This window comes from Atractosteus spatula, unplaced genomic scaffold (genome assembly GCF_055471065.1).
Source record: "Atractosteus spatula isolate fAtrSpa1 unplaced genomic scaffold, fAtrSpa1.hap1 Scaffold_35, whole genome shotgun sequence".
Lineage (NCBI taxonomy): Eukaryota > Metazoa > Chordata > Actinopteri > Semionotiformes > Lepisosteidae > Atractosteus > Atractosteus spatula.
In genome coordinates this window covers 43877-68433 of record NW_028296863.1, presented here as the reverse complement: position 1 = coordinate 68433, position 24557 = coordinate 43877, and the positions used below count along the sequence as shown (strand labels likewise).

Below are 24557 nucleotides of genomic sequence, written 5' to 3'. Positions count from 1 at the left end.
ATTTTTTCCTATACTTTAACAAACATTATTTGTTTGTTTTTATGGGTGGAGGTGTTACATTGTGTGGGATGTAACCTTGATTGTTCTCCCTCCACCATTGGTCCATCATTACATCAATGTTTCTGTGTGACAGAAGTGTTCTGTGTTCAGAAGGAAGGGGTCTTTCGTTTGACTTCGGTCCTGCTCGGCTTAGCTTCGGTTTTGTTTCGCTTTCGGTTTTTGCTTCGGCTTCTTTTGTGTGTGTTTTCGTATAGCTTTGGCCTTTGTTGGTTTGTGTTTTCCTCGTACTTTCGTTTGTTTGTGTTTATCGTTTATTTTGCCATTACCTTGCTCTAACGTGTTATCAACCTCCGTGTTCTTTTGTACCCTGTTCCTGTTGTCTATTCTTGTTTTCCCTTATTTGTATTTGTGTGAACTTTTGTGTATGGGGTTAGCTTAGGTTGTTGGGTACGTTCTGCACACGTAGTTGATTTTTGTATTAGTAGCAGTAGTTAGTATGGGTAAGTGCCTCTTGTCTTGTATGGTTTTGTGTAGTCAGTGAAGGTTAGCTAGGGTGTTTTGAAGACGCCAAAGACTGAGTGGTTCGGGTTTTCTTATGTAGTTAGGTTAGCTTTCCCTCACCTTCTTGTCAGCTCCGTTTTCTTTTCTTTGGCACTGCTCTAGTTCCCTTTCCTGTGTGTTATTGTGTCTTAAGTACCAGTCACTTACTCACTTTAAAATAATCACTTTTGCACCAACCCTTGTTATCACGCTTCCCTCACCAGAACCCACCTGCATCCACAAACTATCCTAAATGTTACACCCCTTTACCCCTAGACACTTGGGGTCGTAACAACTGCCAACACTTCACTAATTACACTTTTCCTGCTCCTTTGACATGATCCAGAATTGGTCATTTCTTAAAAGACCTGTCGGCCAGACTGCAGATCTGCAGCCAAAATGTAAGCTCTAGTAAAATGTGATAATTCGTGAAACATGCATGGGATTCTCAAAGGGTGTCACAGTGCTCTATGTCAGAAACCGGTAAGCAATACTTTCATCATGCATTGAGCAATAGGAACTGAGTATACCAGAGGTAAGGTTTAAAAGCGATTCTGTGGTGCAACATGCCAGGCTTACAGCTAGGCCTTTGATATACTGGGCTCTGAAGGCCTTCAGTGGACATCATACCCTATAGATTCCACAAGCCCTGTAATGCAAGCACTTAATCAATGTCACTCCTGCTACAATGTGATGGCTTCATACCTGTATATGTTGTTTTTTTAAGAAGAAACAGTGCTGTGGCTCTACCCTTGTGATCCTGTGGGTTGCTGTACTTCACAACACTATCTCTGGCCTGTCTGGAGCTAAATCCTGATCCTGATTAATGCCCTGGGCAATACAGAATCACTGTAAACACTTCACTGAATACACTTTTCCTACTCCTTTGACATGATCCAGAATTTGTCATTTCTTAAAACACCTGTCGGCCAGACTGCAGATCTGCAGGCAAAATATAAGCTATAGTAAAATACGGTAATTTTTGCAACAAGCACAGGTATGTGTCAAAAAGCATAGCACTCTGTCTCAGAGGCCTGTAAGCAATACTTTGTTCATTGCATTATCCAATGATTTTTTTTCACATATGTTATGAAATCAGATCTTAAGTGTTGTTTATAAAACTAAACTAATTAAAATAAATGCTTTTGTTATTATTTATCTTGTACCATAGAACAGGAAAATCTTTGTAGTTCAAGCCCACAAAGTGTCCAAATGATGCAACACCTGATCAAAGGAAGATTAACACGTGAATATCAACATTGTTTTCCTCAAAAAAATGCATTCCTTTCATTTTATTTATTAAATAAACTCACATTATGTATAGTAGTGGCCTTCAATTTAAAAAAAAATGTAGCACTGCTGAACGCACAATTGAAATAAAAATTTTCCCTCAAAATAAGACATTACTAACAAAAGTCAATGACCACAAGGTGGAGATATTGACCTTACAAGTTAGGAAAGGCAGAACTGAGAAAAGGTCAAAGGAATAGAAATGCATTGAAATTTGAAAAAATACGGTATTTTTTTCTAAAGGAAACAGCGAAACAGTTATGCTGTAGTGCGGTTTCGCAGTTACCTTTGTGCTATGATTTAATCTACTATGCAAGAACTGCTTATGTTTAGGCAGTATGGAACTCTGAAGTACTCTGGCGTATGAAACTCTGTTCTGTTGACATTGCTTGTGATTAATACCTGGGACAAACACCCACACATGACATAAAATATATCAATCACATACAGTAGTATTGAGGGCAGAGCCACAGGATCACTGCTAAACACTTCACTAAATACACTTTTCCTACTCATTTGACATGATCCAGAATTGTTCATTTCTTAAAAGACCCGTCGGCCCAACTACAGATCCGCAGCACACGGCTCCGACCGGTGCGCGCGAGAGGCGCCGCGGCACATGTTGCCTTGTCCAGCCGAGACTCATGCCCAGCCCCGCTTCACACCCCAGCCCGAATGACCCAGCCCTTAGAGCCAATCCTTATCCCGAAGTTATGGATCTCACTTGCCGACTTCCCTTACATACATTGTTCTAACATGCCAGCAGCCCCTCTCGCACACCCTGGTTGGAGCTCCCCCTCCCCTCCTTGTGGGGGAGGGCGGAGGACAAGGCCAGGGTGCCGGGGGGGTTAAGCCATCACCTGCAGCGACGGGGGATGGCAGGCAGGCAGGCAGGCGGTGGGCTGCCTCGACCAGTGTCTAGGTGTCTAGCAGCTGGCTTAGAACTGGTGCGGACCAGGGGAATCCGACAGTTTAATTAAAACAAAGCATCGCGAAGGCCCGCAGCGGGTGTTGACGCGATGTGATTTCTACCCAGTGAAGAAATTCAGTGAAGCGCGGGTAAACGGTGGGAGTAACTATGACTCTCTTAAAATGAAAAATAAAGTTAATGTCGAACCATACCAGCTGGCACGTCACCCAGGTCAAGAAGGAAGGACCTCGGCCTGGGTCCTGCTCCAGTAGTGTAAAGCCCCCGACAAGATGTTAAGACTCGTCTCTGTGGGTACACAGACGACACATGAAGACCTGGCCCAGGTCAGGCCTGATGAGAGTCTACTCATCCGCTGGACCGGAGCATCCTCGATCACGATAAGTCACGCATTTGTGATCTATGGATCCAAATACAAAGACATAAAGAGGCTAGATGATTCAAACGACCTCGAAAGCCTCATATTACAATGTGATCCCTCCATGATGAACATTCTGGAGGAGGTGGCTGATAATTAAACATTTGATTACAGCAATGAGAACCCACCATCACCACCTCTGCAAGTGGAAGATGACTGTAATCTAGAAGCGAATGAATCCCTTGTTGAACCAGCCTTCTTAAGTGGACTTAATGGCAAGAATGCCATAACCATGCAATTACCTGATGACAACCAAACATGCCTAGTCTGCAATGAAAAGATCGGAAGACCGAGATTGGCACGTTCCCAAGTGCAAAGAAAAACAAGACATGAATGATGAAAAAGGCAAATGGAAGTGTAATAATTGCAACATGGACTTCCAAACAAAATTGAGGCTTTCTCAACATAAAAGACATTCCCATCCTGATATCATCAATGAGGAAAGAATCCATGATCTAAATAAAAACAAAAGTAAAGAATCCAGTAAGATTTGGACGGAAGAAGAACTTACAATACTGAAAACATTGGAAATTAAGTATAAAGGGGCTAAAAACATCAACCAGCTAATTGCCCAAGAACTCGGTTCAAAAAACAACAAACAAATTGGTGAAAAAAGAAGACCAACAAGAAATAGAAAAATCCAGGAAAACTCTAACTAACACTGAGAAAAACCCATCAGTAACCAAAAAGAGGACACCCAACTCCTCAACTTACAAAAAAATAACTGGAATCCACTCCAGACTCAAAAGACTCTCTAAAGACATCGCTAACAGAGATGAAACTGAAAAAGCATGGAAAGAAGCTTTTTTCAATTATTCAGAGGACCCCGAAACAATCAAGCAATTACCTGAAATTGCAACAGAAAAACTATTACAAACTTTTAAATCTGAAACTCTAAAAGGTAATAATAAAAAGCAAAGACACAACAAACGTCAGAATGGAAAAGAATGGTCAACAGATCAAAACTGACTTTTCTCATCCTTGATGGAGCGGAAAGTATATCCTGCAAAATTGACATAACTGAAATCTATAACTCCTACAAAAAGAAATGGAAGGATCCCACTACATTTAACAACCTTGATAACTTCAAATCAAGGGGGAGAGCAGACAATGAAATATTCGAAACTCTCATCAGTGAAGAGGAAATCCAAGAAAACATCAGAACAATGAAGAAAACATCTGCGCCTGGACCAGACAATGTTGACTGGCATGCCATCAATGATCTGGAGGGTGATGGCGAGACGCTACTCCAATTGTTTAACCTCTGGCTAATCACCAGCCATATTCCCAAACAATTAAAGCAATGCAGAACAATATTAATACCAAAGACAACAGATGAAAAGAGCCTGGATGACATCGGCAATTGGAGACCCATCACCATCGGGTCAATGCTCCTCAGACTCTTCTCGAGCATAATAACCAAATGACTAGAGAAAGCCTGTCCAATGATTTAAGACAGCGCGGTTTCATCGAATCCACTGGCTGCTCAGAGAATCTGACTGCACTACAACATATCCTGAATAACGCCAAAAAGAATCACAAGCAAATTGCTATGGAATTCATTGATATTGCTAAGGCTTTTGACTCAGTGGCCCACGAACACATATTCCAAGTACTAAAACAAAAAGAGCTAGATAACCACGTAATTGAGTTAATCAAGAACTCATACCATGAATGCACAACTACGATTTAAGCAGACAAACAATCCTCGCAAGAAATCTCCATCAAGGTTGGAGTCGAACAGGGTGATCCTATGTCACCTCTACTGTTTAATCTAGCTCTGGACCCCCTGATAAACGCCCTGGAAGAACTCAGCTGTGGCTTCAAAATGGAGGCTGGAAATATCATGACTTTGGCTTTTGCAGATGACTTGGTTCTGTTGAGCAACAATTGGGAGGGGATGAAAAAGAACACTGGCACCTTTGAAGTATTCTGCACTCATACAGGACTAATGGTACAAGCAAAAAAGTGCCACGGGTTCTTGATTTCTCCAACCAAGGACTCATATGTCATCAATAATTGCGAAGATTGGTCCATAAACAATAACAAATTACATATGATTACACCCTGTGAATCAGAGAAATATCTCGGTCTCAAAATAAACCCATGGACAACAACCAAAAAACCAGATGCAGTAAATCTGCTACAAGATTGGATCCACAAAATTGACAAAGCCCCACTAAAACCTTCTCAAAAGTCAACAATACTGAATGTATACACAATTCCAAGACTAATCTATCAGATGGACCATGCCTATACCAATCAATTATCACTAAAGAATCTGGATGGACTCATAAGGAAAGCAATAAAAAGGTGGCTACATCTCCCCAAATCCACGTGTAATGGACTACTATACTCTAGTAATAGAGACGGGGGATTGGGCACAACCAACCTCTCCAGCCTGATTCCTTCAATACAAATCAGAAGGCTACAGCGTATGGCTATGTCATCGGATCCTATCATCAGCACTCTGATGCAATCGGAAGAAGCACAAGTAAAACTCCAGAAACTCTGGATCCAGGCTGGAGGCGATGAAAACAAAATCCCGCAACTAAAAGACCCAACAACCTTAACAGTGCAGTCAGAGGATATACTGCTTCCAGTGGGATGGGAACCCAGTCCCAACCAAAAACCAAAATTCATGACTCCATGCAACTGGCGTAATGACGAATTTGAGAACTGGACAAAATTACCTGTTCAAGGAACAGGAATTAAAAACTTCAAAGATGACCCTGACAGTAACTCCTGGCTTGCGCATCACAAAGGTTTCAAAGAAAGACACTATATCGCAGCACTTCAACTTCGGACTAATGTATATCCCACCAGGGAAAGCGTAAACAGAGGTCAAAGGGGATACCCAACACTCTGCCACTAGTGCCAACAGAAAACTGAAACATGTTCACGCATACTCGGTCAATGCCCAGCGTGAAAAGCACAAGAATTAAAAGACACAATAAAATCTGTGACATCTTAGCCAAAGAGGCTAAAAAACAAAATTGGGAAATCAGAAAAGAGCCACACTTCATACTCAAAGACTCAAAGAAAACTCAAAGAACTCAAAGGAAACCTGACCTCATTTTCACGAAAAACAATGAATCAATTGTAATAGATGGTACTGTACGTTATGAACAAAACTTACACACACTAAAAGAGGCAGAAAGAGAGAAAGTTGTCTACTATGAGCCCCTGAAAGAACAGATCAACAGGTGCTGAAAAAGTCACCTTCTACGGCGTCCCTATTGGAGCGAGAGGAAAAATGGCATGAGAGAAACTTCGACGTCCTCCAGAGCCTGAAAATCAGAGAAAGTAGACAGAAACAGCTGGCAAAACTCTTCAGCTGAAGAGCCCTACTCTACTCCCTCAACATCCTCTCAATGTTTGGCGGCAAAAACGTAGCCACTGAAAACAACAATGACTGTATATAACCACAAAATATATATAATGTAACTAAATTGTGCTAAAAATGTTATGTTATTTACTGCTATATTGTAAACACCTTGGCTTGAATTAAAACCACAGCAACTACCCCTTACCCTGCTAAAAAAATCTAGCTAGGTCCCACTCTTTACAGCCCTACCATAGCCGGGACTGAATTTGACTGGTGGGCACTTAAATTAAACAACCCACCTTGACTTTGGGGATCTCGTAACGATTACAATCGGCATGGGAGCACTCAAAGCCATTGGCGGGTGTGTCATCCCTGATGCTGTCATGCAAGCGTCATTTTGGATGATTAAGTGGACGGGCCACTGAACCCGGAAAAGAAACCAGCCAGTCTGGTGAATATAATAGCCAAATGCCTCGTTATCTAATTAGTGATGTGCATGAATGGATGAACGAGATTCCCACTGTCCCTACCTACTATCTAGCGAAACCACTGCCAAGGGAAAGGGCTTGGCGGAATCAGCGGGGAAAAAAGACCCTGTTGAGCTTGACTATAGTCTGGCACTGTGAAGAGACATGAGAGGTGTAGAATAAGTGGGAGGCCCCCTCCTGGGGGAGCCTCTGGTGAAATACAAGCTCTTGTTTCTGGCACCCGCTGGCCACAACCTGCTCCGGAGACAGTGGCAGGTGGGGAGTTTGACTGGGGCGGTATACCTCTCAAATGGTAACCCAGGTATTCTAAGGCGAGCTCAGGGAGGACAGAAACCTCCCGTGGAGTAGAAGGGCAAAAGCTCGCTTGATCTTGATTTTCAGTATGAATACAACCGTGAAAGTGGAGCCTCACAATCCTTCTGATTGTTGGGGTTTTAAGCAGGAGGTGTCAGAAAACTTACCACAGGGATAACTGGAATGCGGCGGTCAAGCGTTAATGGCAACGTCGATTTTTGATCCTTCGATGTCGGCTCTTCCTATCATTGAGAAGCAGAATTCACCAAGCGTTGAATTGTTCACCCACTAATAGGGAACGTGAGCTGGGTTTAGACCATCGTGAGACAGGTTAAGTTGTACCCTACTGATGATGTGTTGTTGCAATCCTGTTCAGATATGGTCCTACAGAACTTATATATACACGTTTCCCCCCCTCCTGTCTTTGATGTAACCGAAGGAAATAGAAACCTTCCTTTGTCATCAGGAGTTTAGTGTAAACATTTACCATTTGGGTAAACATTCACCATTTGGGGGTAAGTACAGGGGGGGAAGGCCTCTGTGATCAAGCAGGCGTGATGGTTCAGTGTAGCATGTAAAAGCCATTAGCAGGCTCCATCAACACTCACCCATCCTAAACTACTGTTTCTAAAACAAAAATCAACTACGTGTGCAGAATGTACCCAACAACCTAAACCAACCCAATACACAAGAGTTCACACAAATACACAAATGAACTACGAATACCAAAGGGAAAACGAGAATGGACACAAGTAACAGGGTACAAAACAACACAGAGATTGATACAATTCGTCTGGGCAAGGTAATGGCTAAATAATGGATAACACAAACAAACGAAAGTACAAGGAGACAAACACAAACCAACAAAGCCAAAGCTATACGAATGCACGCACGAACGCACGAACGCACGCACGAAGCGAAACGAAGTCAAACGAAAGGGCCCTTCCTTCTGAAAACCTCCAAGTTATGTACTGAATAAACTGCACTCTGATTGGCCGAGATGCTAAACGATGATGATGTAATATGGAAACAATGGTGTAATGATGGGCCAATGGGGGAGGAAGAACAATCAAGGTCAGGAAGTGGGGAACATAGCGACAAAACACACATGGACCACACACTGGGATGTAACACATCCATTTGGTCAATATTCAGAAATATTGGAAACACATGTTTACAGATGCAGACATGATGCTCAGTTTTTAAACTGGGATTAATAGACATTAAATGAAAGATCTGAATTTCTACTTTCACGTGCATTTGGTTTAAACCTTGTAATATGCACCATTTCAGAGATATTAATGAAAATATGCCCTCCATTTTGTCAATATTGAAAAATATTGGACACACATTTTTATGGAGGCAGACATGATGCTGAGTTTAAAACTGAGGATAAAAGACATTAAATGAAAGCTCCGATTCTCTGCTAAAAGCTACTGTACAAGCATTTTCTTTTTAAGCTTGTAGTATGCACTGTTTGGGAGATAATAATGAAACCAGGCCATGCATTTTGTCAATATTAAAAAATAGGGGACACTTATTTTAGGAAGTGCATGGCTGATGCTGAGCTGAATAGTGCGGTAATTGGGCATTGCATGAAGGCTCTGAATCTCTGCTTTCAAATGCTCTTGGTTTAAACCTTGTAATATGCACCATTTCGGAGATATTAATGAAATATGCCATCCATTTTGTCAATATTCAAAAACATTGGCCACGCATTTTTATGGATGCAGACATGATGCTGAGTTTAAAACTGGGAATAATAGACATTAAATGAAAGCTCTGATTCTCTGCTTTCATGTGCATTTAGTTTTAAGCTTGTAGTATGCAGCAAGTCTCCAAGGTGAACAGCCTCTGGCATGTTAGAACAATGTAGGTAAAGGCAGTCAGCAAGTCAGATCCATAACTTTGGGACAAGGATTGGCTCTAAGGGCTGGGTCAGTCGGGCTGGGTTGGGAAGCGGGGCTGGGCGCGAGTCTCGGCTCGACGAAGCGCCGTGTGCCGTGGCCACTCTCGTGTGCCCCAGTTGGAGCCCTCCCTCCCCTTCTCGCGGGAAGGCCGGGGTGCCGGTGGGTCAAGCCATCGTCCACGGCGGCGAATCTGGACACGTGCCAGGCCCGTCCCGTGGATTTCCCCAGCTGCGGCGCTGGGCCCAGAGGTGGGAGGGGAAGGCCGGCGGGCGGCCTCGGCCAGTGTTTAGCAGCTGGCTTAGAACTGGTGAGGACCAGGGGAATTCGACTGTTTAATTAAAACAAAGCATCTTGAAGGCCCGCGGTGGGTGTCAACGTGATGTGATTTCTGCCTAGGGCTCTGAATGTCAAAGTGAAGAAATTCAATGAAGCGCAGTTAAACTGCGGTAGTAACTATGACTCTCTTAGCCCCCTCGGGTAAGGGGCGGAGGCGTAGTGACCTCTACCTCCTCGCTGGTAACTCCACTGCTCTGCAAGAGTACGTGGAGGCTAAATGAGGTCCAAATTGCTCTACCACCCCAGTGGGCCCGCCAACCCACAAGGCAGTATCCATGGCAAAAACTCATAATGGAAATAAATGGAAGTAATGAACCATACCGGATGGCACGTTGCCCGGGTCAACAAGGTGCCCTGGAAGGACCGAGGGCTGGGTCCTGTCCCAGTATCACAAAGCCCCCCACAAGAACGAGAAATGGAGAATTAAGACTGGTCTCTGTGAGTACACAGACAACATATGACGACTTGGCCCAGGTCATGTCCGATAAGAGTCTAATCATCCGCCACCCCGGAAAAATATCACCTAAAATAGCTCAAGCTATTGTGATATATGGCTCTCAATACAAGACTGTAAAGCGAATAGAGATTGAAAGCCTCATACAGAAGTGTGATCCCTCCCTGATGAGCATCCTGGAGGACTATGAGTGCGACTCAATCGGATATTATGATTTTGAGTCCACAACCCCTCCACAGGAAGAAGAAGTAAGCAACCCAGATATCGATGAGTCACTTGAAAAACCAGCCTTCCTAAGTGACTTAACAATAAAGATGCAGATACCAAATGATGACCAGACCTGTGCCATCTGCAAAGAGAAAATTGGAAGACCAAGGATGGTACTACAACACTATATTCTCAAACACAATGAGATATCTTTGGAATTCCAATGCTCCAATTGCAATATAACGAGCAATAACCTCCACTCCATCCAATGTCATCTCCCCAAGTGCAAGGGGAAGACAGACAAATCCAACAAAGAAAATGAGGGCGAATGGAAGTGTAACATCTGCAACATAAACTTCCAAACCAAATCCGGCTTGTCACAACATAAGCGACATGCCCACCCAGAAACCAGAAACAGTGAACGAATCCAGGAACTAAACAAGAACAAAGATGCCAGCAAAATATGGACAGAGGAAGAATTAACTAAACTAAAGACACTGGAATTAAAATATAAAGGGGCCAAAAACATGAACCAGCTCATTGCCCAAGAGCTTGGTACAAAGAACAATAAACAAGTGGATGAAAAAAGAAGACCATCAAGAAACAGAAAACCCCTTGAAATTCTATCATCAAACAATAAATCAAACCCACCATCATCCAGAATGATGACAGTTAAACCCCCGACATTTGCAAAAAGAACAGGCATCCGCTCCAAACTCAAAAGACTCTCTAAAGACATTGTCAACAGAGAGGAAACTGAAGTGACAGTGAAAGAAGCTATCTACACTGATAGCAAAGACCCAGAAACCATCAAACAATTAAATGAAATCGCCTCTGAAAAACTACTGCAGACCCTAAAACCTGAAACGACAGATATAAGCAACAAGAAACAAAAACCCAACAAACATAAAAAGGGCAAAACATGGTCATGGACAAAAAAGAGGGCGAACAAAAGAAGACTATATAAATATCACCAGTCTCTATATAACAAGAACAAATCAAAGCTGGCTTCCCTAATCCTTGATGGAACTGAAAATGAATCTTGCAAAATTGATATCAAGGAAATTTATAATACCTACAAAAAGAAATGGGAAGAACACACAGCATTTTCAGACCTAAATAACTTCATATCAAAAGGGAGAGCCGACAATGAAGTCTTTGAATCCCTGATCAGCGAAGATGAAGTTCAAGAAAATTTAAGAGCAATAAAAAAGACCTCTGCACCAGGTCCCGACAACATAGACTGGCACGTCATCCAAGACCTGGAAGGTGATGGAGTGACGCTATTCCAGCTGTTTAACCTATGGCTAATCACAGGGCACATTCCTAAAAAACTGAAACAGTGCAATACAATCTTAATACCGAAGACCTCGGACGAGAAGAGTCTGGAAGATATTGGAAACTAGAGACCCATCACCATCGGGTCAATGCTCCTCAGACTCTTCTCTAGAATAATCACAAAATGCCTCGAAAGAGCTTGCCCAATAAACCAAAGACAGCGAGGCTTCATCAAAGCTTCTGGCTGCTCAGAAAACCTAACAACCCTACAGTATATACTGGAAAATGCCAAGAAATCACGCAAACAAATTGCAGTGGTGTTTATTGATATCGCTAAAGTATTTGACTCTGTGTCTCATGATCACATCTTCCAAGTATTGAGACAAAAAGAACTGGATAACCACATAACAGATCAAATAGAAGATTCATATCAAGACTGTAAAACCACTATAAAAACCGAAAACCAGTCCTCACAAGAAATCTCCATTAAAGTCGGAGTTAAGCAAGGCGATCCCATGTCACCCATACTATTCAACCTTGCAATGGATCCCTTGATCAATGCCTTGGAGGAACTCGGATGCGGCTTCAAAACCGCAGCTGGAAAAATCTCAACGCTGGCATTTGCAGACGACCTGGTCCTGCTGAGCGACAGCTGGGAGGAGATGAAAAGAAACATCAGCACCCTTGAAGAATTCTGCGTACAGACAGGTCTGATGGTTCAAGTCAAAAAATGCCACGGGTTCCTGATTTCACCCACCAAGGACTCATATGTCATTAACAACTGCGAGGACTGGTCAATAAATGGCAACAAGCTCCATATGATAGCTCTTACTGAGTCCGAAAAATACCTGGGACTTAAAATTAACCCGTGGTCAACAACAAAACAACCAGAAGCTTCGAATTTAATCCAAACATGGATTCATAAAATTGATAAAGTGCCTCTGAAACCTTCACAGAAGGTAACTATCCTCAATATCCACACAATCACCAGACTGATTTATCAAATGGACCATGCGTATACTAATCAAACAACCCTACAGGCCCTCGATGGTATCATAAGAAAAGCAGTCAAAAGCTGGCTGCGTCTCCCCGAGTCCACATGCAATGGACTAATCTACTCCAGCACAAGAGATGGGGGACTGGGCATAATCGAGCTAGCCAGCCTGATACCATCAATTCAAATCAGAAGACTGCAACGCATGGCAGTGTCATCAGACTCCACTATCAGATCGCTAATGCAAACCAATGAAATACAAGAAAAATTCCAGAAACTGTGGATCCAAGCTGGAGGTAAAGAAGATCAGACCCCACAGTTATCTGACCCTTCAACCTTAACAATTGCAACAGATTAAATAACATACCCAGACGGTTGGGAATCCATAAACAAACAAAAACCAAAATACAAAACACCCTGCAACTGGTGTAAAGACGAATTTGAAAACTGGACAAAACGACCAGTCCAAAGAGTGGGGATCAACAACTTCCAAGATGACCCCGACAGCAATTCCTGGCTATCTCACCATATGGGTTTCAGAGAGAGGCACTTCATTGCAGCCCTTCAACTACGAGCCAACGTATACCCCACCAGAGAATGCCTAAATACAGGCCAGAGAGGGCTCCCAACACTCTGCCGTAAATGCCAAGAGGTAACTGAACCCTGCTCCCACATATTCAGACAATGTCCAAGTGTACAAAACACAAGGATTAAAAGGCACAACAAAATATGTGACATCCTAGCCGAAGAAGCTAAGAAGCATGATTGGGAGATCAGAAAAGAGCCACATTTCTGGCTCCAAGACACTAATGAGTTGAGGAAGACACTAATGAGTTGAGTTGGGTAAGGAGTGGAGACTTAGTGACCTTAACCTCCATGTGGTCCTGCTGGTAACTCCACTGCTCTGCTTGAGTACATGGAGGCCAAATGAGGTCTAAATGATCTCACCCCTCCTGTGGGCCCTCCAACCCACTAGGTAGTACCCATGGCAAAACCTCAAAATGGAGTGTAATGTTAATGATGAACCATACCAGATGGCATGTCGCCCAGGCAAATAAGGTGCCCTGGAAGGACTTCGGGTTGGGTCCTGTTCCAGTAAATCCTTACAAGACCCCAGTAGTTAAGAGTTATCAGCAGGCTCTCCGGAAGAGAGTGATCCGGGCTGGACTATAAAGAAAACACGCTCCTGGCTGGGTTTAAACAGTACCTTATCCAGGACCTGGGTGTGGTAATCTGCTCTCAGGAGGTAGGTATTTAAAACTGGGCAGAGACTCACAAAGTACATATTTTAAGTCATTAGCACAGAATTCACCCATCTGAGATTGTGCCAGCCCTAAAAATAAACCCCTTAAAACTTTTTTTTACATAGACAACGTTTCCAGATTCCTATTTTTATGGATCAGTCTGAAGCATCCTTGATGTTTGTGAAGGACGTTCCCAAAAGGAGCAATTTTTTTACCAACTGAGGATGACTGGGTTGTCTCACCAAACCATTGCTAACTACATCAAAAATATCAACCGGTTCCTGTGCTACATCCTGAATGCCACCAACCTAAGACAGGAGGATCCCAGCCTGGCTAACGTCATCATCATCTTCCAGAGCATCCAAACGGACATTCAGCAAAAAAACAGCAAGGATGTGTCACAGGAAGTCATCAGAAAGAGGTATTTTCCATTTAGTTTCCATTTGGAACTCTGATTCCAGTTGGTTTCCGGTTCTGGTACATGATGGGAATTGATGTTGATGGTGCTACTCCTTCTGCCACAGATACAGACAGCTGCAGAGTCCTGGGCCAAGCGCCAGTGACTGCTGGAAGGTGGTGAGGGCTTCAAAGAAAGATGTGGAGCGAAACTGGAGAAGACGCACACCTCTGAAGACATCACCATGCCTGAGCAGCTTCTTGTGCTGTATTACCTGCAGGCCATTCTCCAGCTGAAGTACCTGCATCACCTAGGGGTGATAAAGAATATGACAGTAAGAATGACAGTCTTGCATATTTCAATTGTTTGGTCAAATTCTAACAATGACACAATGATCTGACGTTTATAAAGAGACAGAATGACAGTGCTGGTCAGGGCTCATCACTGTTATTTAGGTGGCGCTCCTGTTACTTAGAGCCTTTACAGGGAGACTGGACTGGAGGGAGGGGTGAGGGAGAAGATGCTCTCAGCTCTGTGGTCTGTCAAGCAGATTGAACGCACTGGAGAGCGGAAGTGTGAGAGTGGAATTTGATCTCCACCCCAACTTCTCTTAAGTAACTCCATATGGAACAAGAGTTAATGAATGGCAAACATCAGGTTCGAACAGCCTCAGCAGCACTAAATCGTAATGATTCTTGATGACACCTCCTCATGATATATGTAAGCCCCTTCTCTCCTTCACATTCATCTTTTGCACCTCTCTTCCACACTATCCCCTACTTGTGAGTCCTCATTGGGATCCCAGCTACCTTAGCACCCAGCCAAGTGGGTCAGACACCAGCCAGGCTGCCAGGAGGGCATTTGAGACGGCCACAAAGAGGCTCACAGATGCACAGGAGAGCATCATGGCGGATTATCTGGCCCACTCAGATGGTACTGCAGAGAAACACTAGAGGATGCTGACACATGACAACATCTGCTCAGCCATTGAAGTCATCGAAGGTGTTGCAGAGGTGGGAGTTCAGTAAGTGTCACCATGTTCTGAATAAATGACAAAATATTCATGTGTCAAAAACAGCAATTACTTCATGCTTTTGAAACATCAAGAGAGCAATCGCCACTCAGTGCTGCAGGATGCACATCTGCTGTGTAACTGGAAGAGAAAACAGCACTTTCAGTTCTTTTCAGCCAATGTGTTACAGAGATTATTGTGATCTAATATTCGTTTTTACATCAGATCAACACCAACATCCGCTGTGGCAGCTGCAGGATCTGGAAATCCGAAGATGGATGATGCCACAGCCTTCCAGGAGCTGACACGGGAGTTTCCAGTGTTGTTAGATGGGCAGCTTCCCAGAAAGAAAGAGCGCCTGAGACTGACTGGAAGTCATGACCGACACTGTTACGACAGGTGGAGATCAGATCAGAGGAAGATGAGACTGCAGAACATTATTGGTAAGTTTACATATCAATTATTTTCACAGAGAAACAGACAAAGTGAATTTGGAATCAATTCTGAGGGTTTCTGTTCTGGTTTTCATTCCAGACTATTACTCTAGACGGTTACCAACAGAAGGCCAGGTGACCCGCTATTTTCAAAACATGGGCTAGACTGCAAATATACCAACAGCGTCTGAAGTGCTTGAGAAGTGGAAGCCCAACACAGATGCACAACCAAATGAAAGGCAAATTAAAAAGATGGAAAGCGTCAAACCTGGAGAGGCCTGAGTATCACTGACGATCCAGTGAAGGGGAAGAAGGTTGTGACTTCCACGCGTTTCCAGAAAGGAGAGGTGATGTGTCAAAGGAGAGGTCATCGCAAAGACAGCTGCAGAAGCCCTAAAGGCACAGATGGCAGAGGGAGAGATGAGATGTCTGCTCTTTTTTGATGGACCTACACAAAAAATGTGCATTAATGCATGCAAAGAACATTGCACCTGTCACACGGATAAGGAGACTATCGGAAGGCAAATAAATTCCTCTGAGAAAAAAGACAACATCAGGGCTGTTAGAGAGTCATTCATAATCAACGGACAGCCCGTCATGACAATTGTGTTTATAGTGAAGAGGGACATTGCTGAGGGAGAAGAGCTCCTCTTTGATTACAGAGTTTCAAGGAAATCATTTCAGGGTGAAGGACAGTCTCTGGAGTGGTTGGATAACTGACCAGTTCCAGAAAATACTTTGAACATACCTGTATATGTTGAACATATTTTCTTTTAACTATTAAAGATACTATCTTCTTGTGACTTGAAATCCATCTCAGTATTGCTTGTGTGATTGTTTTGAAGATGACATGTCTCGTTCTCCAACAGCTAGGACACCAGGAGGGGATAAGAGACAGTAGAAAAGTAGATAAATTAAGCTCAGAAAAGCATAGAGGCTGATTAGCCACCCCACTCAAATATTCCCAAGACAAAACAATACGCGACATCTGCCCAGCTCTTGTTCTTATTGAATGTTTTGGAATTAAGAGGTCTAATTGTCACCACTTTTGAAAAACTGTTGACTTTATCTGAATGTTTCAAATGAGCGATCACTCCACTTAAAACAAAGTTTTCAAATTACTTCATGATCAGTGGAGCAATGCAAAGAATCTTTTTCAGTGTAAGACATCTGCTTTTGGGTCAGTTTAAATTGAACAAACTCTCAAATCATTTTGAGATGATGTGTTACAGTAATTATTGATTTGTGAATTTATTGTTTACAGACAAAGGCGATATTCATTGTCAGAAGATGGATGATGGCCCAGCATTCCCAGAACAGACACTGGAGTTTCCAGCAACATTAGACGGGCAACCGCTTGGGAAGAGACATCAACTGAGACTGACTGGACTTCATGAACGACACCAAGAACAGAGCCTTCAAGATGAGTCTAGATAACAATTCCTTAATCCTTTTAGTGAAGTTTTCTGAAGAGGTTAAGGACTAAATAATTTTTCAGCTATTTTATAAGATAATTAAGTTTGATTAAAAACATCAGAGGTTTATCTTTAAAAGAATGTTTAAAAATGTAAGTTGTCTCTTAAACAAAGGCCACTGTTTGTCCACTGGAACAAGCGTCTCCAGATAATCAGTTAAGCAACCTAAAACAATTGATGATTGTAAATATGACAAGATTGTCGTGATGTAAAAGCTATAGTAAAGTGTAAAGTATAGATCTGTTGAATTCTTTTGTTTTTGTCTTCAACACCATTATATGCAGATGTTATCATTTATGTTACCTTTTTGTAGCAGCCACCTGCCAGTCAAGATGCCAGGAGGTACATGATATGACCCACAAGTACTTAATGATGCAGAGAAGAGCATATGGGAAAAAGAAAACAAGACATTTATCTGTTAACACATCCAGAAGTCAGAAGATGGGTGATGGGACAGAATTTCAAGACCAGACACTAAAGGTTAAATTGAAGTTTTAGAAGTGATTCTTTGTGTTTTGCTTTAACACAATAATATGCTGACATGATTAATTTTTACATACTGCCTGATATTCTTTACAGTCCAGGGTTCCCAGGAGTACACACAGCACAGCCAAAATGTGGCTAGCTGAAGTACAGCAGACTATAGGGGAAGAACTCTTGCCCACATTAATGTTTCTGCTCTGAAAAGCACTGGATAAAGGTATGTCACAGCCTGCTGTTCAGCTGCTGATTTTGTGCAAAACACTGCAAATGAAAGATTGAAATGTCAGCATTCTATGAATTTCAGACATGAGTATGTATAAGATTTGCATGCTAGATTTGAGTATGCTAGATTTGCAACACATGTTTTAATAACTGAAAAATTGTAATATCGCATAGTTTGCTTTGGTTTCCTCCAGGGGCTCTGGTTTCTACCCATCAGTCCGAAGATATATTAGTGGGTGGTTAAATGGATTCTGGTCAAATTGGCCCTAGGTGTAAGTGTATCTGTCTGTATTTGCATCTGGCATCCCTTATGTTTTAGTTTAGTAACAGTAACAGCTAAACTAAACATAACAGCATGTCAGCAGAAGGAAAGTGAGGATGTTTCAGATTTTACAGAAAGGTATATAACTTTATAGATAGTATACTTGGGGTTAGCCGATGAAAAGGAAGTGAATGAAGATACTTCCACAGTAATGAAACTAATTTACTTGAGTGGGTTAAAACCTGATGTTGCCAAGAATGTACAACTATTTGATTTGATTTAGTAACTTGCGAAGCATGTATGCAAAAGTGTGAGAGCTGCAAATGGAAAGTAAAAAGACTCCCAAGCAGGAGAAAAAGGAGCCGCCGCTTTGTTGCAATTATAGTGCGATCCCAAAATTATACCCAGATATAAGATCCCTTCAAGGAAATAATGAGGATTGGGATAAATATCCTGATTGAACATATCCAGATGGGGGTGTGTTAACTAGCCCTGGGGGAAAGGGGGACAAAACACCAAGATAAAACTACTGTGAAAAAAACAGGGCATTTTTGGAGAGATTTTTGTAAGAAAGAGGCCTGAGTTCACAGTTAAAGAACATGTCAGAAACTGAAACGAGAGCCTTGCGTGAAATAATAGATTTAAACTAGGAAACCCCTTTGTAGCCTCCCTAAATTTATCTCAGGATTTAAATAAAAGAGTAATAATCTTACAGTGTACAGTAAATGGTGTCCAGGTTCCTGTAACGAAACCCAGATGAGGTATGAGGATCCTATGCAAACGCAAGAGCGGGTAGATATCGAAACAGGCGTATAATCCGAAACATTAGGCGAGCTCGTGGTCGACAGGCAAAAGGTTATTCCAAAGCCGGAAGATACAGAGACAGGCGTATAATCCAAAACAGCAGGCGATGTTCAAAGTCGTTCAAAGATGTTCAAAAGAAGGGCGAAAGGGAGGTTCGGAAGCCGGGAGAAGTATCGCAAATGAGGTACAGCTCTCTAGGAGAAGACTCAATACCGAGCAGCGGGAAGCGGGTTTGGATGGTTTAAATAGCGCTGCGCATGGTAGAGCGTGTGCTGATGGGTTAACACGTGCGGCGGCGCTTGTTATTATTAACCCGCTGCTGGTACTGGTTAGTTCTCTTGTGGGTTGATCTCCACTGGCTGGCGGTTGTGACGGTTACCCTATTAAGGGGACACAGGAGCACAGTTGTCCCGTTTATTGACTATAACAGCAAAAAGATGCAATATAAAGTTTTCTAACAGGTGGAAGGAGGCTACAGGAGTGAGGGAGGGTTGTGTTCAAAGGAGATACAAGCTGTCTGTCACGCCCCACACTCTACCTCGGAAACGCCGTTCTGTCCCTGTCACATTCCACACCCTCCCTCGCAAACGACGTTACATTCCCGGAACCTCTGCTTCACAATCTCATCCCTGATTGAACCCATCACATTCTCACATGCATCAGATTCCTCAAATTCTCACTCCCTAACCAATCATCCAATCACACCCCTTTCCTTTCAGTATTTAAACTCCCCTCACACACCTTCCCATGCTCATTATTGAGAAGCCTCTCGTAGTATTCTCCAGTGCGTGTTTCCTACCTTTTTGACTGATCTCCTGTTAGGAATCTTCTGCTTTCGCCTCTTGACCTCACCTTCTGGATTTCGACCCTTGGATTGTTTTGGATATCTTTCATTGCCGGACCCTTAGCCTCCCTTATTGACCTTGCCTCCTGGATTTTGACTTTTGGATTGTTTTTGCATATTTCTCGTTACCGGACCCTCTGCCTCCCTTATCGACCCAGCCTTTGGATTTCGTCTTTCGGATCATCCCTTTGCTACTCTGCGTTCTGTGGGATTCCAGTCACGCATAAGGATCCTCCGATTCTACCTATAGGTTCCCTGACACTGTCACAATATGCTTGGGAAAAGATGTAGAGTTTACGTGGGTGGGGAACACACCAGGCCTATTGCTATACAAGATCCTCACAGGAGTGATCCCCTTTGATAGAGGTGATGATTTACAGTAGTTTTATTGGCATGGGTAAATAGTTCTGCTTTTTGTCTGAATGTACCTCAAATGTATTAGAATGGAACTAACCGTATGCTCCCCACTATAATCACAGTTTTAGGCCATCCTCTATTAAGGTGAGAATGACTATGTAGTACTTACATACCAGACAATTTTGAACACATCACGGACTTAGCACAGTGCATCCATGATGAAGGACAAAAATATCACAACTATAATCCTGATGAATAGGGAGGGGGAAAGTGGCTGCAGTCTGTGTTTAGAGCCTGGGGAGGATCACTGGTACAATATTTCTTTATTGGCCTAATACTACTAATCATTTTTATTTTATGTATTCACTGTCTTAAAGCTGTATGCACAAAGGTAACTAGCTCTGTTAGCTAGTCTCATTGTTAAGAACATAGTGGTGTGAAAACAAATATGTGTTGAGGAGGGACTGAAGGAATGTTATAAAATTTATAAAAGCTAAAAAAAACTGCTTGTCTTTCAGCTTCATCGGGTCAGTGGAAAAATACAGCTCATGTGTTAAATGTAGTAAAAAGGGAAATCAAATGTCTTGTTTTGCGAATGTAAGCAATAACGAAAGTCTTAATAAGGAGTTGTTTTTCTGTACCTGATCTTGACTAAAAAACTAATGGTTCATTTTAGGGATTAGGTAATGTATGTTAAAGGTAGGAAGTTTGTCTGTCACTGTGTATAAAAAGCACTGAGCAACGTCTTTCGGAAAGACTAGCTTTTGCAAGCAGCTCTCCCGTGTGCATACGAATAAATAGCTCTTCTTTCACCAACATCATAATTCTGTCAATTTTAGGGAGTGCAGGGCTGATGCTGAGCTGAACTGTGGCATTAATGGGCATTAAATGGAAGATCTTAGTCTCTTCTTTGACATGCATTGGATTGGAGACAAGATCTCTAGTACCACGATACTGAACACCAGAACCCCCAAGGCCTATGTACTCAGCCCACTCCTGTTCACGCTGATGACTCATGACTGCACTGCTAAGCACACTGCAAATTACATCATCAAGTTTGCTGATGACAAGAAAGTGGTGGGCCTAATTAGTAACAACGATGAGGCATCATAGAGAAAGGAGGTGGAGCAACTAGCGGACTGGTGCTTCAACAACAATCTGTCTCTGAATGTCGATAAGACAAAAGAGATGATAATTAACTGCAGGAAGGCCCGCCCTAATCACTCCCCACTGCACATTAATGGCTCCCCTGTGGAGACAGCTAGAAGTACTACAGCATCAACAACATCTCCACTTCCTGTGGTGAAGAGAAGGTCAAACCTTCCCCCCCATACTATTGAGGGATCAAACATTTATTCCACTAGTTTGCTTTTACTGTGTAAATAATGTACTTACATCATTTACTAACTATCCTGCCAGAATAATGGAAAATGACTAACTGCAATTTAAGTGTGAGCTGGCTACGTGCCTGGAACGTGAAGAGCAGAGTCAACTTCGGGCAGCCTGACCAGAACTGAGAGTTCCTGATATCTCCTTAAGTCATGATTAACAAATTCTAGAAGTCAATAATGTCTGCTTTAATAATAATTAAAGGAACCAAAGAATATTCTTACAATTCTTATAGTTTATCACGTACCAAGGCACAGCCTTGGCTTTACACCATATATGGCATGGAACTGTACTGAAACTGTCTGGGTTATCTGTGGTCGGTTATCTGTTTGTGATTTTTTTTAAACATGTCCTTTTGTATCAATAAGTAGAGTCATGGCTTCATCGGCTTTGGCTTCCATATGCAAACGTAATAATGGTAATGCCTGCTTCATACAATCCCTGGATTGTGTCTCCTTTGTTGGAGGCAACAAAACACGCTTCTCTGTTCAATCTAAAAACTTTATCCATATTCTGTCTACCCAAAGTGAATAGTGTTTCAAAAAATTCATCCACTTTCAGAATTTGACAGAAATGTTCACAACTCATCAAAACACGCTTCTCTGTTCGATCTAACAATTATATGCATATTCTGTCTAAAGTGTAAAGTCTAAAGTGTGGTCGACAGGTCTTTTAAGAAATGACAAATTCTGGATCATGTCAAAGGAGCAGGAAAAGTGGATTTAGTGAAGTGTTTGCAGTGATCCTGTGGCTCTGCCCTCAATACTATGTGATTGATATATTTTATGTCATGTGTGGGTATTTGTCCCTGGTATTAATCACAGGCAATCTCAACAGAATAGAGTTCCATACTACAGAGTGCTTCAGAGTTCCATACTGCCTAAACATAAGCAGCTCTTGCTTAGTAGATTATATCGTAGCACAAAGATAACAGCGAAACCACACTACAGCATAACTGTTTCACTTTTTCATTTAGAATAAAAAAAAAGTTCTTTAAAATTCAATGCATTTGTATTCCTTTTACCTTTCTGTTTTGCCTTTTCTAACTTGTAAGGACAATATCTCCACCTTGTTAGTAATGTCTTGAGGGAAAATTTTTATTTCAATTATCTATTTGATTATTTTTTTTATTTGAATTGAGCATTTAGCAGTGCTATTTTTTTAATTGAAGGCCTCTACTGTACATAATGTGAGTTTATTTAACAAAATGAAACAAAATGAAAGGAATGCATTTTTATGAGGAAAACAATGTTGATATTACCGTGATAATCTTCCTTAGATCATGTATTGCATCATTAGGACAGTTTGTGGGCTTGAATTACAAAAATTTTCATGTGCTATGGTACAAGATAAACAAAAACATTTATTTTAATTACATTTGTTTTTTAAAACACATGTAAGAATTTATTTAATTAACATTAGTGAAATAAAAACATTTTAAAATATTACTTTTAGTATATTTACTCCTTAATGCACAATGCAATGATAAGTAGTGCACACATGCACAGGCGTGTCTCAACAGGCACAATACTCCATACTCCAGAGTGCTTCAGAGTTTCATACTGCCAAAACATAAGCAGCTATTGCATTGTAGAGCACATAATAGCACAAAGGTAACAGTGAAACCGCACTACAGCATTACTGTTTGCTTTTTCATTTAGAAATAAACACAGTATTTTTTAAAATTCAATGCATTTCTATTCCTTTTACTTTATCGCAGCTTTGCCATTCTTAACATGCGTGGACAATATCTCCACCTTGTGGTCATTTTTGGTAATGTCTTACTTTGAGGGTAGGGTTTTATTTCAATTCTCAAATCATAGTAATGTAATTTTCTTTAAAAAAATGAAACAAAATGAAAGGAATACATTTTCATAAGGAAACCAATACTGATATTCCCATGATAATCTCCCTTAGTTCCTGTATTGCATTAAAACACTTTGTGGGCTTGAGCTACAACGATTTTTCTCTTCTGTGATACAAGATAAATAAAAACAAAAGAATTTATTTTAATTAATTTTGTTTTATAAGCAAAAAAAAACATTGAAAAACAATAGAAACAGGAAGTAAATAGGCTACACAACAAGACACACCAGAAAGACATGAATAATCACAGGGAACTAGGAACAGGACAGAAGTAGAGCACCCTCTAGGTGTACTGGGCGTGACAGTTGCATAATGCAATGAACAAAGCATTGCTTACAGGCCACTGAGACAGAGCACTATGCTTTTTTACAAATACCTATGCTTGCTGCAAAAATTACAGTTTTGTTATTAGAGCTTACATTTTGGCTGCAGATCTGCAGTAGGACCTACAGGTGATTTAAGAAATGACAAATTCTGGATCATGTCAAAGGAGCAGAAAAAGTATAATCAGTGAAGTCTTGGCAGTTGTCCTGTATCTCCAGCTTCAACACAGTGATATATATATGCTCCTGTGATTTATTGGTTCATTTATCGCCAGACGGGCCAGAGATAGTGTTGTGAAGTACATCAACCCACAGGAGCACAAGGGTAGACCCACAGCACTGTTTCTCCATATACAGGTGTGTATACATATACATGTGTGTAGCAATAACATTGCAGCAGGAGTGACATTGATTTAGAGCTCGCATTAATGGGATGTTGGTATGGTGTGCACTGAAGGCCATCAGAGCTCAGCATATCAAAGACCGGGTTCTAAGTCAAGCTGTTGCATCACAGAATCACTTCTAAACCTTACCTCCAGTATATTTAGTGCTTAAATGTCCATGCAATGAGGATAGTACTGCTTACAGGTCTCTAAGATGGTGCGCTGTCCCCGTTGACAGACATGTATGCCTGCTGCAACACTTATCCTATTTTTCTGATCATGTCAAAGGAGTAGGAAAAGTGTAATCAGTGAAATGTTGGCAGTTGTCCTGTATCTCCAGCTTCAACAAAGTGATGACTAAAGTTGCTGGGGTTTATAAGATGTTTATAAAATGTATAATGTATGTATATGTTTATAAAATGTACATTAAGGCAATGGCAGATATAAACAGACAGTGTTACAATCCCTGCCTCTCGGCAACGAAAGAGGCAGAAGAAGGCGTAGCCTTAGTTCATTAGTCCACCTATCAGTGTATGCTTTCACCACCACACCTCCGTCTCATCTGGTATTTAAGCATTAGTCTTTCCCTACCCCCTC

General features: G+C 41.7%; 1 protein-coding gene across 1 annotated transcript; it reads left to right on the top strand.

Moving 5' to 3' along the window:
- Nucleotides 1-14893: 14893 nt before the first annotated feature.
- Nucleotides 14894-16352, top strand: LOC148807327 (uncharacterized). Its single transcript, XM_088909543.1, has 3 exons — nt 14894-15130; nt 15344-15561; nt 15653-16352. The coding sequence occupies exons 1-3, from the start codon at nt 15063-15065 to the stop codon at nt 15715-15717; spliced, it is 351 nt and encodes a 116-aa protein (XP_088765669.1). The 5' UTR covers nt 14894-15062; the 3' UTR covers nt 15718-16352.
- The last annotated feature ends 8205 nt before the right edge of the window (nt 16353-24557 follow it).